Here is a 14,511-nt window from a genome sequence, read left to right as displayed (position 1 = left end):
CTCCGAATTCAGGCCATCCCGATCATGACACAATCTCACATCCCTATGAGACAGCCAAGAAAGTTGGATAAACACATTTAGATTTTAGATAGTGCACTTTGCTTTTGCTTTACCCAAATATTGTTTAAGGTCATACAAAGGCAGAGTGCAGTATCAGCATTTAAGGGGTCATAGGTCAGATCAGTGGTCATGGTTTATATGTATAAAAATTAGATTTTTGTCATTTAGCAGACGCTCTTATCCAGAGCGACTTAGTTAGTGTGTGCATACATTTTCATACTGGCCCCCCGTGGGAAACGAACCCACAACCCTGCCGTTGCAAGCGGCATGCTCTACCAACTGAGCTACAGGTTGTTGCCTCTCTGATTAATGCACTCCTTGCCTGGTCCGTTAGTTTTGGTGGGCGGCCCTCTCTTGGCAGGTTTGTTGTGGTGTCAAATTCTTTCCATTTTTTAATAATGGATTTAATGGTGCTCCGTGGGATGTTCAAAGTTTCAGATATTTTTTTATAACCCAACCCTGATCTGTACTTCTCCACAACTTTGTCCCTGACCTGTTTGAAGAGCTCCTTGGTCTTCATGGTGCCGCTTGCTTGGTGGTGCCCCTTGCTTAGTGGTGTTGCAGACTCTGGGGCCTTTCAGAACAGGTGTATATATACTGAGATCATGACACTTAGATTGCACACTGGTGGACTTTATTTAACTAATTATGTGACTTCTGAAGGTAATTGGTTGCACCAGATCTTATTTAGGGGTTTCATAGCAAAATACATTTGCACGCACCATTTATTATTTTTTTGAATTTTTTGAAACAAGTAATTTTTTTCTTTCCACTTCACCAATTTGGACTATTTTGTGTATGTTCATTACATGAAATCCAAATAAAAATCCATTTAAATTACAGGTTGTAATGCAACAAAATAGGAAAAACGCCAAGGGGGATGAATACTTTTGCAAGGCACTGTATGTATGTGGTGTACTTACAGTACCACCATGCGTTGACGTGATGTTGATAGTCATGGTCATGAGGCATTTATGAAATATCTAGTTAATATAGGGTGGCAGGTAGCCTAGCGGTTAGAACGTTGGGCCATTAACCGAGAGGACGCTAGTTGGAATCCCTGAGCCGACAAGGTGAAAAATCTACCGCTGTTCCCTTGAGCAAGGCACTTAACCCCTTTTTGCTCCAGGATCGCCGTCGATAATAGCTGACCCTGGCTGTGACCCCACTCTCCGAGGGTGTTTAAGGGGGAGTGGGATATGCTCAAGAAATAGAGTTAAGAAAATATTTACTAAATAAACTAAAGTAAAAAATTAAATAAAAAGTAAAAAATAAAATAACAATATGAGGCTACATACAGGGGGTACCGGTACCGAGTCAATGTGCGGGGGTACAGGTTAGTTGAGGTAATTTGTACATGTAGGTAGGGGTAAAGTGGCTATGCATAGATAATAAACAGCGAGTAGCAGCTGGGGGGGGGGTCAATGTAAATAGTCCATGTGGCCATTTGATTAATTGTTCAGCAGTCTTATGGCTTGGGGGTAGAAGCTGTTAAGGAGCCTTTTGGACCTAGACTTGGCGCTCTGGTACCGCTTGCCGTGCGGTAGCAGAGAGAACAGTCTATGACTAGGGTGGCTGGAGTTTTTGACAATTTTTTGGGCCTTCCTTCTATCAATTTGACATACATTTATGTTGGAAGGTAAAACCAAATCATATATGGATGTAGCTTTAAATACTTCATCATCATTCTCCATCAGCCAGTGTGCTTCAATAGGACAAAGAGTCACTCTATGTGCTACCATTTGGAATGATAGTGTAGTGTACAATGCACTGCTGAAATACCTGGGTTATATATAACAGTATATTACACTCATTATCTGAATTTCATTGATACACTTTGAGCTGATGAATTTCAAGCAGAGAGACAGGCGATACTGTATCAGTTGACAAGTCACGTAAAAAAAAGGAAGTGATCTTGTACAATGTTGCATGCTGCATTTTTACAGTAGCCAACTGCTTTACAATACCCCTATTTCTGATGATTGATCCTACATATATACTTTATAAGGATAATGAAACTGTAAGACTGACATATTTCTCAACATGCTCACAACCTGCCATTGGATTCAAATATATTTTTTTAAATCTTCATGTCAAGTTCTATTCAAATACTGTATGGAAAATGATATTTACCATCTGCTATTCTTTCTATTCAGCGCTTCAAAAATACGTTTTGAAATGTGTATCTTGTATTTTTTTGCTATTGGATTACATGGTAGTTCAAATGACTACATGGTGAGCTTATCATTATCTGATGTATTGGTGACTAAACAAAATCTTCTCATCATGGTATTTCACAGAAACTTTGATTTTGCATGAATGACTCAGGGGTGACAGATGTGTGAAACCCCAATAAATGCACAATCAAAGGTTCTGAACATAAGATAGGGGGCATTACAAGTGTTATCAGTTTAGAGTTTTGTACTTAAGAGTTTTTAAAATTTAACACTTACATCTGAAAAATGTGCCAAAGTGATTGAAAAACAAAAACCGTAAGATAATACATCAGTGCATTATCACTTCTCTACCTACAACATATTTGGCTGGAGAACCAAAAAAAACTTTAAAGCCATTTTTCTCAGATTCACTGTTTGCCTTCAGTTCAGGTGGCTGCCCTGCCCTTGCCCTTAGTCTGCCTCTTGCTCTCCTATCGCCATGGGTACACCTTCCTGAAAACGATGGCACTATACTTTGGTTAAACCTGTTCTGTCTTAAAGATTACTGTAGATGCACTTAAAGATTAGAATGTTCCAAAGTGGTTAGCCAAAAAGATGACAAGATAGTTGACACATTCATCATTCAGGGTTACTATCAAACAGATACTGTATGTCACATTTCTGTTTCGTCCATAACTAGTTTTCTGCTTGTAGCAGGGCGTATTTACATTAATATTTTTCTATAACTATAAGTCACATCCCACTGGGCACAAACTGGTTGAATCAACGTTGTTTCAATGTAATTTGGAAACTATTGTGACGTGGAATCTACGTGGAAAATATATTGGATTTGAACAAAGTCATCAACGTTGTTTTGAGGGTGAAATTTCAACCACAGGATTATGTCATCATGGTAACCACATTTCCACATTGACAAACCTTGCATAAAATATGTTGAATTTGTACCTTTAAAACAATGTCAGATATTGCAACGTTATATCCACTATCAGAAAAATATATATTAGGCTTGGCAGCGTCTCCTACTGGAGAATCTACAGCTACCCTTTGGTCTCCCATCCAAAGTTTTAACCAAGCCCAATTTAGCTATGATATTTGTCACTGACTATTGCCAATGTGCTATCGTGAGAATGAGAATGATTGTTGAGAGATCTCCACTTAAAAACTAAATACTGTAGATTTACTGTTGTTATCGAAGTCATTCCAAAGGGTAGGTTTAATAGAGCAAATGAAATGTGACCATACTTTATTGATCATCAATTATGTTAATTAGGCCTATATAGCATTTTCAAAGTCATCAATAGCTATTGTTCGAATTCAACCCAGAATTCCACTACAAATAGACAATACAATAGGCCTAGGATTTCAAGCTCTGGTTGATTTAAAATGTAATGATAATTAGTGATATTGAATTGTGTGCCAACGCAACCAAATATCAACATTTGAAGGAGATGTATATTTTGCTTGGATAGTTCCATCTGTGCCTACAAATAAAACAATTATATGTTGGATTCGTCTCCATCTCAACCAAAAAATCTAAGTGAAAGAATAGGACTAAATCAAATCAAACTTTATTTAAAGTGCATTTAAAGTTTGATTTGATTCAGTCTAATTTGTAATTTGATACAGTGTAATTTACAGTACTGTGGGAAATTACATTCAGAGGGCAATTTTGAAACATGTATCTTGCACTTTTAGCTAAACCTGGAACATGACAAGAACTGTCTGTCACCAGGAGAGGAGCAAGCAAGTTCAATGTTGGTCACTGGGATATGGAAAGTGAAGGCAGTGGCAGGGGCCAACTGAAATAAAGAAGATAAATGCTTCCATCCTTAAAGGGATACATTGGGATTTTGGCAATGAAGCCCTTGATCTACTCCCCCAGAGTCAGATTAATTTATGGATACCATTTGTTTGTCTCTGCACCCAGTATGGAGGAAGTTGGAGTCATTGCGCTAACGTTAGTTAGCATTGGCTCGCGAAACTACCTCCAACTTCCTGCATACTGGATGCAGAGACATACAAATGGTATCCATAAGTTCATCTGACTCTGGGGAAGTAAATCAAGAGCTTCATTGCCAAAATCCTGAAGTATCCCTTTAGGATGCAGCATAGTTGACTAGTTAACCCTTTCAATTATATTCCAAAGTCCTGGATTGGGTCATTTCACAGGTGACTTGCTTACCTTACTTGACAGTTCAACTGAATAATTGAAGAAGTCGATTTCTAGTTTCTGTGAATGTTTAAGAAATGCTACTTAAAGTCAGAGTAATACCAATAAAGGGGATAAAAATTTAATTTAAAAAATGTACTCAAGGTGGTAGGCTGCAGCAGCAGTATTACCGGAGGGACAATTTGGAATTCAACGCATTTTACATTGTAAAGTAGGTCTACTATGCAATTTTAATAAACCAACAAATATGAAATGTACTTTTCTTTTCCTACAATGCAATGATTTGAAGCTTCAATGGTGTCATATTCTGATAGTCAGGATTGGCCAGAGTCCAGAACAAAGTAAGGTGTGCATGTGTAGCCTCGCAAGCCGCCTGATCTCGCGAGCTTACATGAGTGTTCGCTGCACGGATAGCACAGACGTAATCAGTCTGGTAATTACAAGGCTAGCATGTGTGTGTGTGTGTGTGTGTGTGTGTGTGTGTGTGTGTGTTTGTGTGTGTGTTTGTGTGTGTGCAGAGAGGGAGAGCTTCTGTCTGTGTGTGCAACATTTTACAGCTGTTTATGTTTACTCTAGGCCTATGAAATGATCAGTTGGGTTTTATAAATGAACAAATAAAATATCCTTCAGATAACTTAAAAATTCATACTAATCTAGTAGTGTCTAATTATTTTATCTAAAAACTAAAACGGACATTTTTCAAGTTTGACATGGTGGGAATCAGAATGAGCCGACTGAAACGCCCATCCAAAACCCGAGCCAAATATTGGTGGTTCAAAATGTGTTGAGTATTATTTGGCTAACCCCACAAAATGTGACATTCCACTAGTAGTTAACAATTAAGAAATCACTACTTGGGTAGCACACGCTAAAAGTCAAGTTTAAGAGCGGTGGCTACGGTACCCGTGGAGGCACAAACCTTATCTTCAAACAAAAGCGCGAAACGCTTTCACCTCCCCAGTCAGTCCGTGCGGATCGCAACTCAGTGCAGCCTCATCTCGGAGAACGCCATTGAGAAAGAGTGAGTGAAAGAGAGAGAGAGAGCTAGAGAGAAATAGAGCAGAGCAGGGAAGAGCAGAGCAGGGGAAGAGAAAGGAAAGAGACAGAGCTACATACTCTGTGAAAAAAGTGTCCATAATTCGTCACCCTTTCTTTCTCAATTTCCATCACAAACCCTACCGGCGCTTGGATGAACCAAAACCTATCGATCAGTCAGTGCTACACCTGGATCTCCTGACCAGCTCCGAGCAGGCATGTCCCGAAGGAAGCAGAGCAACCCCAGGCAAATTAAACGTAAGTTTTACAGCCTCGCTGTCCTTCTGTTATCTACCAAAGCTTGTTGGAGTAGTTAAATTAGGTTAGTGAGGGACTAGTTACTTCGGCACCGATGTCAATTGCCAATCCCAGACTTAATTGATACTGTTGATGTAGTTTCGTTCATTGATAAATGAGTTATGGTTTTGATCAATCACATGAGAAAGGTGTTCCCTCTTCTGATTTTTCAAATGATGTGTTTACAAATATAGGAGCGAGACTATGGTATTTTAAAGTTTGCTTGGTGTTTGCTAGTAAGTGGATAGGTTACTTTATAATATTTGACATTATTTATGTGAAGCAAATCAGGATATTTTTTATTCTTGTGATATATTATAATGTGATAATATTGTTGTGAAAATAAATATGATCTACAGACATTAAACACCTAAAGCTAAAGAGTACATATCCTTTGCAAACGGTATTTTTGGAATTCTGTTTCCAATGAACCAAATGAAGTATTATATCTTAAACCTAAGCAATAAAGCCATTATGTAGTAATACTAATGAAGGAAATATGTCAGATGTACCGAATAGCCTACACCAAATGGGTAATGTCCCCCTTCACACACACACACACACACACACACACACACACACACACACACACACACACACACACACACTGTATAAATAAATAAAACCTAAATTAAAACTTTACAACAATAGCATGAACCCAGATATAGGTTGTGATTGTGTCACTGTATAAATATATAATTGGTTATACACAATTATAACTGGACAGGTTATATACATTGAGAAATACCGAAAAGTGTTAATAACTACAAGTTATATGTCAAATACAATGGACAGTGTTTTTGATAGTACTACATGTACTTGTTGCTGTGCTTCATCCCCCATTTCAACAAAGCATTGTGGCTCTGGATCTCTGATAATTCAAGGGTTATTTCAGTCACTTCAAATACCAACGCTTTGAGTGAAATACCAAGTGACATGAGACAGAATTGCTCTATATGGATTTTATATCTTGTGATTTTAAACAAACTGTGAAATGTGTATGTAATTACAAATGTGGAATTGAAATGGATGGCCTAGCAGGCTTCCCAGTGGAAGTGTGTCATACTCACGGTGGTCATAACAACGTTGCATTTTAGGTCTGCTCATTAGAGGTCTTCTCTTTAGAAACTTGAAAACAACGGTGACTTTTTATTGTGCCTTTATTAATTTTGTATTGGCAAAGATTCATCGTATTCATCATACATTTCTTGTTATAAGCAGGGTAGTGAATTGTGGTGTTAAGGAACACCTACTGTATAAACAGTGTTATGTGGTTATTCAATATTGGCCATGTCATTTAGCTGTGTGACTGTCTATGTGGTTATTCTATATTGGCCTTGTCATTTAGCTGTATGACTGTCTATGTGGTTATTCTATATTGGCCATGTCATTTAGCTCTATGACTGTCAATGTCGTTATTCTATATTGGCCATGTCATTTAGCTCTATGACTGTCTATGTGGTTATTCTATATTGTCCATGTCATTTAGCTGTATGACTGTCTATGTGGTTATTCTATATTGGCCATGTCATTTAGCTGTATGACTGTCTATGTGGTTATTCTATATTGGCCATGTCATTTAGCTGTATGACTGTCTATGTGGTTATTCTATATTGGCCATGTCATTTACGCTGGGCTGATTCACTGGGAAACCCTTGTCCTCAGACTTGCGTTTATTTGAAAGAGCAGGTAGGAGGAAGCTCCTTTGGGATGTCTTATTGTTGTCTGACTCATAGACATGATGAGAAAAAAAAATAATACTGTCCACTCTCAAGTTATTTTAGACAACTCTAAAATATATGTTTTTTTCAATATATGAAATGTCTATTCCAGTAATAGTGTGATTGGTAATGTGGATACAGGAAGAGGGAGAAATAGGTACTTTATTTACACAGTGTGTGTGTGTGTGTGTGTGTGCGTGTGTGTGTAAATTATTATTTTATTTTTACATTTACATTTTAGTCATTTAGCAGACGCTCTTATCCAGAGTGACTTACAGTTAGTGAGTGCATACATTTTTCATACTGCCCCCCCCATGGGAAACGAACCCAAAACCCTGGCGTTGCAAGCACCATGCTCTACCAACAGAGCTACATAAGGAATTTACTTAATAGTGGTTACGATTAGTCAGTAATTGATTGCACTGTACATGGCTGTCAACAAAATATCCATATATATTCAATTAAGATTTTTCAACAGTTATGTTTTTTTTATTTTTGCAGTATCAGCAAAATGTCAATACATTACTGCAAATGTCTATATTTTCTAAAAGATCTTCAACCGCTTGTCACTAACTGACACAGCTTGTATTGTGAACTTACAGTCTGAACATACAGTGGCTTGCGAAAGTATTCACCCCCCTTGGCATTTTTCCTATTTTGTTGCCTTACAACCTAAAATATATTTTTTGGGGATTTGTATCATTTGATTTACACAACATGCCTACCACTTTGAAGATGGAAAATATTTTTTCTTGTGAAACAAACAAGAAATAAGACTAAAAAACAGAAAACTTGAGTGTGCATAACTATTCACCCCCCCAAAGTCAATACTTTGTAGAGCCACCTTTTGCAGCAATTACAGCTGCATGTCTCTTGGGGTATGTCTCTATAAGCTTGGCACAGCTAGCCACTGGGATTTTTGCCCTTTCTTCAAGGCAAAACTGCTCCAGCTCCTTCAAGTTGGATGGGTTCTGCTGGTGTACAGCAATCTTTAAGTCATACCACAGATTCTCAATTGGATTGAGGTCTGGGCTTTGACTAGGCCATTCCAAAACATTTAAATGTTTCCCCTTAAACCACTCGAGTGTTGCTTTAGCAGTATGCTTAGGGTCATTGTCCTGCTGGAAGGTGAACCTCCGTCCCAGTTTCAAATCTCTGGAAGACTGAAACAGGTTTCCATCAAGAATTGCCCTGTATTTAGTGCCATCCATCATTCCTTCAATTCTGACCAGTTTCCCAGTCCCTGCCGATGAAAAACTGGTGTTCTGGGGGTGATGAGGGATGGTGTTCTCGGGGTGATGAGAGGTGTTGGGTTTGCGCCAGACATAGCGTTTTCCTTGATGGCCAAAAAGCTCAATTTTAATCTCATCTGACCAGAGTACCTTCTTCCATATGTTTGGGGAGTCTCCCACATGCCTTTTGGCGAACACCAAACGTGTTTGCTTATTTCTTTCTTTAAGCAATGGCTTTTTTCTGGCCAGTCTTCCGTAAAGGCCAGCTCTGTGGAGTGTACGGCTTAAAGGGGTCCTATGGACAGATACTCCAATCTCCACTGTGGAGCTTTGCAGCTCCTTCAGGGTTATCTTTGGTGTCTTTGTTGCCTCTCTGATTAATGCCCTCCTTGCCTGGTCCGTGAGTTTTGGTGGGCGGCCCTCTATTGGCAGGTTTGTTGTGGTGCCATATTCTTTCAATTTTTTAATAATGGATTTAATGGTGCTCCGTGGGATGTTCAAAGTTTCTGATATTTTTTTATAACCCAACCCTGATCTGTACCTCTCCACAACTTTGTCCCTGACCTGTTTGGAGAGCTTATTGGTCTTCATGGTGCCGCTTGCTTGGTGGTGCCCCTTGCTTAGTGGTGTTGCAGACTCTGGGGCCTTTCAGAACAGGTGTATATATACTGAGATCATGTGACACTTAGATTGCACACAGGTGGACTTTATTTAACTAATTATGTGACTTCTGAAGGTAATTGGTTGCACCATGTCTTATTTACGGGCTTCATCGCAAAGGGGGTGAATACATATGCATGCACCACTTTTCCGTTATTTCGTTTTTTGAATTTTTTTCATTTCACTTCACCAATTTGGACTATTTTTGGACATTTTAGCATTTTAGACAAGTTAAGAAGTTGAAAGTCTGAATATATTTTTCAGTATCTATAAATATATTTTCAAAGAACACTTATAAAATGCAAACGCTCCAAGACCCTGTTGATGTAGACCGAACTATTGAGATTGTATTTGTTGTAATTTAATAATAATAAATAAATTAACTTTTGCTGCTCGGTATAATTACAGTGTAATTGGTATGCATGTGTTTCTATTCATGATTCTTTTGAGCAGAGAAAGCACTGCTGATCTATGAGGAATACGCACAAACCTGTATACTATAGCCTAGCATGATGTGCTAAACCCACTTGTGTAAGAACCAATCACAAGGAGGATGCCTCTGAATTTTGTTGTGAGGCAAAGAGAATACAGCCTTGATATGAGCGTCCTCATATCCACTGTGACCCAGGCGTGTCTGAATTACTATGTCATGTGTAAGAGGTTGTTAATGAGGGGTGAGTAGTGAGGATACAGTGTTGAAAGAACTAGAGCCCTCGTTAGAAACAGAAAGGTCAGGGGAAGCCTCGATGTGTCCTCCTACCCCTGGAACTAGGAGCTAAGGAAAGGCCGGAGGACCAGGAACCAGGCACTGCACAGAAAGTCAGTGCAGACAGTCATTCTAAAGGACAAAAAGGTTGTTGGGCGCAGTTTTCCCCCCATCCTGCATACATTGGGCCGTTATCTAAAATTGTGATTTATGCAGTATTTTAATATTTTGCTTATTCTTTCCCCTTGGGTGCTCTCTGAGCGGTGATAAAAAGGCGAAGCTGAAAGAGCACCATTAATTTGCTCCGATGACTGGGGAGATAAGGACAGATAATGGAAAAGATAAGAAGGGAAGATATACCATCAGAAACCCGATTATTACCATTAAAATTCCAACCCAGCAATCTGCAGCCGGCTGATAATTCCCTCTCCATTTCCACCACTTTGGATGATAAGGCAAAAAATAGTCACTCAGTGCTCCTTGATTAGGCTGCCTGGATATCCCGATAATACTGTGATAAATTATGTATTTCCCCCTTGTTTTTTTCCTCTGAAACGTTACATCTGATTATTTTTTTTCTATATTTCTAGGTCGTCCCTGTATCCCCCCTCCTCTCCTCTCTTCCTCTCTCAAGAAAGGGATAAAAACCCATACACTTTTATTGGAGTAAGAGTTTGATAGAAAGAGGAGATAGTGGAGGAGGTGTTTTGTATGGGAGCACATATCAATGTTATCAGCCCATCTCTGTTGGCCAGCTGCTAGCTGCTAGCTGCTGTTGTTTCTAGCCTTATCACCCCGTGCCAATATGCCAATAAATTGCCCAGATTGCCAGCTAGCCGCTCCAAAGCAGGTCAGCTAAATTTGACTGAAATGATGGAAATATGGCTCATGCTCAGCGGATTGTGATTAGAGGAGAATATGATGTGTGAATTCCTTCAAGGCTCCCTCCCTCCCCCTCTTACCTCTCTGTGGCTCCTAGTATTATGGTGTGGTGTGTCCATACCTCTCCTCCCACTGAGGGGTACATTTTGATTCTTAATAGGAAGGCAGAGATATGAACAGAGCTGAATGGAAACCGGCTCCCCTCAGAGTAATTTTTCTGTACAATTGCTCCCAAAGTTTGGTGGCGTGTAGATGAGCCAAGATGATGTGGGAGCCTCTTCCCCCAGTGTTGTTTATGGAGAAATCCTATTGGAGGGGTGTTGAGAGGGCCGTGCGTAAGACATCCGATGTCAGATGTGCTTATTAAATTGACTTAGTACTCTTCCTTGGCCTAACTGTTGTATTCACTACAGTACATGGTGCTGCCTGTGACTTCATGAATTCCTGTTGTAGCGTTAGCTAGCCCTTTACCAGATACAGGACTGCTCCTCTCTGCTGTTAAATCATTCAGTTGAGTCCAGCACAGAAATGCCACTAGACTGTGATGAGTATGTATATGTTCATTCTAGAAGGATTACTACTAGATTATATTTAAGGGTGTAGATCTTTTTGACTGCTTAGAAAGACTTGATGTTACATCAGCATACAGTTGATCATATCAGGTGACATTTATACATTTATATCGTTGAGCAGTATTTATCAGAGGCAACTTACAGTGGTTTGTATGGGATAAGGGGAGTGTTTACTGAATTGGTTGCCAACATTATGTGTGTGTGTGTGTGTGTGTGAGAGAATGAGTGAGTGTGTGTGTGTGTGTGCTTGTCTGTGCATGCATACGTGTGTGTGAGTGTGTAAGGTGTATGTGTTTGAGTGTGTGTGTTTTCCGTACGTGAGTGTGTGTGAGACTGGTGATTGTGGTCAACTTTAGCCTTGTGCTCTGTCATGAAAGGTCATCTGCCTACTAGAAGTGTTGTCTTCTATTTGACCTTTTTGTCACAGCTGAATCAACTTGTAAACCAACTCAAGCAGTCTGATGTTTCGGGGGGGGGGGGGGGGGGGGGGAATCATCATATCTGTGTTTGGATGCCAGCCTCTCATATTTAAGGGTTTCTTTTTCATTCGCCTGACAATCAGGCTGCCTCTCTTGTGCTCCTCATAGATTTCTGTCATATGAAGAATGGTTGTTGAATGCCAACTTTCCCTCAAACATCTGTTCCCTGCCAATAACAGCTTGTGTAGTGTTGCTGCCTCGTCGTTTTAGCTGAAGGATCCCGGTTCGCCTTCACTCTCTTTCTCAAGTACTGATGTTGCACCCCCAATATATGCAAATAGCATGCTGTCTCCAGTCTTCACATGATTTCTGGCTATTTCATTTAACATTTATACGTTCAAGTATTGTTGTTGCGATTGAATGTCACATTGACATTAAGCAGCAGTTTTATAGGCCACATTTCTGATATAACATTACTAACTATGAAACGGAATGTAGAGTGTGGATGTGATGTGTGTTTCCTTTGTTGAAAACACTGCCAGCTGAAGTGGTGGCTGAGCTGAAGTTGGCATGGCTGGTGAGTGTGTGTGTGTGAGTGTGTGTGAGTGTGTGTGTGTGTGTGTGTGTTATAGTGTTACAGTGGTGCTGCAGTGCAGCTTGAACAGCACAGTGAGATGTGGGCATTGGTCGCTGGGTCGCTGGTTTCAAAAGGTGGAGGTCATTTCCTGGCACTGTTTCCTCTTTGTTTTCCACTTTCCTGTAATTCCACCACCATTATTCCAGTGACTATTCACTGTTGCAAGTCATCTTTCATAGTTGTCAATGGATTATTCAACATGGATCGTTGTCCTATAGTTGTTTTTCAGGATCTGATCACAACAATGTTGAACAGTTTTAGGGCTACTCTTCTGGCTACATACAGTGGGGAAAAAAAGTATTTAGTCAGCCACCAATTGTGCAAGTTCTCACACTTAAAAAGATTAGAGAGGCCTGTAATTTTCATCATAGGTACACGTCAACTATGACAGACAAATTGAGATTTTTTTTCTTCAGAAAATCACATTGTAGGATTTTTAATGAATTTATTTGCAAATTATGGTGGAAAATAAGTATTTGGTCACCTACAAACAAGCAAGATTTCTGGCTCTCACAGAGCTATAACTTCTTCTTTAAGAGGCTCCTCTGTCCTCCACTCGTTAACTGTATTAATGGCACCTGTTTGAACTTGTTATCATTATAAAAGACACCTGTCCACAACCTCAAACAGTCACACTCCAAACTCCACTATGGCCAAGACCAAAGAGCTGTCAAAGGACACCAGAAACAAAATTGTAGACCTGCACCAGGCTGGGAAGACTGAATCTGCAATAGGTAAGCAGCTTGGTTTGAAGAAATCAACTGTGGGAGCAATTATTAGGAAATGGAAGACATACAAGACCACTGATAATCTCCCTCGATCTGGGGCTCCACGCAAGATCTCACCCCGTGGGGTCAAAATGATCACAAGAACGGTGAGCAAAAATCCCAGAACCACACAGGGGGACCTAGTGAATGACCTGCAGAGAGCTGGGACCAAAGTAACAAAGCCTACCATCAGTAACACACTACGCCGCCAGGGACTCAAATCCTGCAGTGCAAGACGTGTCCCCCTGCTTAAGCCAGTACATGTCCAGGCCCGTCTGAAGTTTGCTAGAGTGCATTTGGATGATCCAGAAGAGGATTGGGAGAATGTCATATGGTCAGATGAAACCAAAATAGAACTTTTTGGTAAAAACTCAACTCGTCGTGTTTGGAGGACAAAGAATGCTGAGTTGCATCCAAAGAACACCATACCTACTGTGAAGCATGGGGGTGGAAACATCATGCTTTGGGGCAGTTTTTCTGCAAAGGGACCAGGACGACTGATCCGTGTAAAGGAAAGAATGAATGGGGCCATGTATCGTGAGATTTTGAGTGAAAACCTCCTTCCATCAGCAAGGGCATTGAAGATGAAACGTGGCTGGGTCTTTCAGCATGACAATGATCCCAAACACACCGCCCGGGCAACGAAGGAGTGGCTTCGTAAGAAGCGTTTCAAGGTTCTGGAGTGGCCTAGCCAGTCTCCAGATCTCAACCCCATAGAAAATCTTTGGAGGGAGTTGAAAGTCCGTGTTGCCCAGCGACAGCCCCAAAACATCACTGCTCTAGAGGAGATCTGCATGGAGGCTGACTAAATACTTTTTTCCCCCACTGTAGATGGCTCAGTCACTTTCAAATAATTTCTATTTTAGGTCCCTTTTCATTTGCATGCTGTTGTAAATATAAATAGAAGAATAGGTAATTGTGCCCCAACAAATCCTAATAATTTGTTCCTCAGTTTATTTAGATTTGATATCAATGATGCCTTTTGAGCCCCAGGTAACAATTGACTTTCAGCCGTTTGAGTTAATAGCCTTGTCTCTAGCTAGTACGGATCAATATGTGTATTAATTAATCACCGCTATCAAGAGCCGGATCTGGTTCCATTTGTTGTTACATCAGCATAACATCAATAGAGAAAGTGGACTCCCTGATCGTCATGGCAACTTCATCTCTTAGGTC

The 14,511-nt window shown here is 40.1% G+C and overlaps 1 protein-coding gene across 1 annotated transcript in view; it reads left to right on the top strand.

Moving 5' to 3' along the window:
* Positions 1-5,596: 5,596 nt before the first annotated feature.
* The window catches only part of LOC311119627 (zinc finger protein ZFPM2-like), a gene marked incomplete at its 5' end in the record, with an annotated part of 126,649 nt that continues 117,734 nt past the window's right edge, over positions 5,597-14,511 (top strand). Inside the window, 2 exon segments of the mRNA XM_084157765.1 lie at positions 5,597-5,617; positions 5,619-5,700. Of these exon segments, the coding sequence (XP_084013891.1) occupies positions 5,597-5,617; positions 5,619-5,700 (103 nt within the window).

The sequence above is a fragment of the Coregonus lavaretus genome (genome assembly GCF_964263955.1).
Source record: "Coregonus lavaretus genome assembly, chromosome: 3".
Taxonomy (NCBI): Eukaryota; Metazoa; Chordata; class Actinopteri; order Salmoniformes; family Salmonidae; genus Coregonus; species Coregonus lavaretus.
This window is presented reverse-complemented; position numbering and strand designations above follow the sequence as displayed.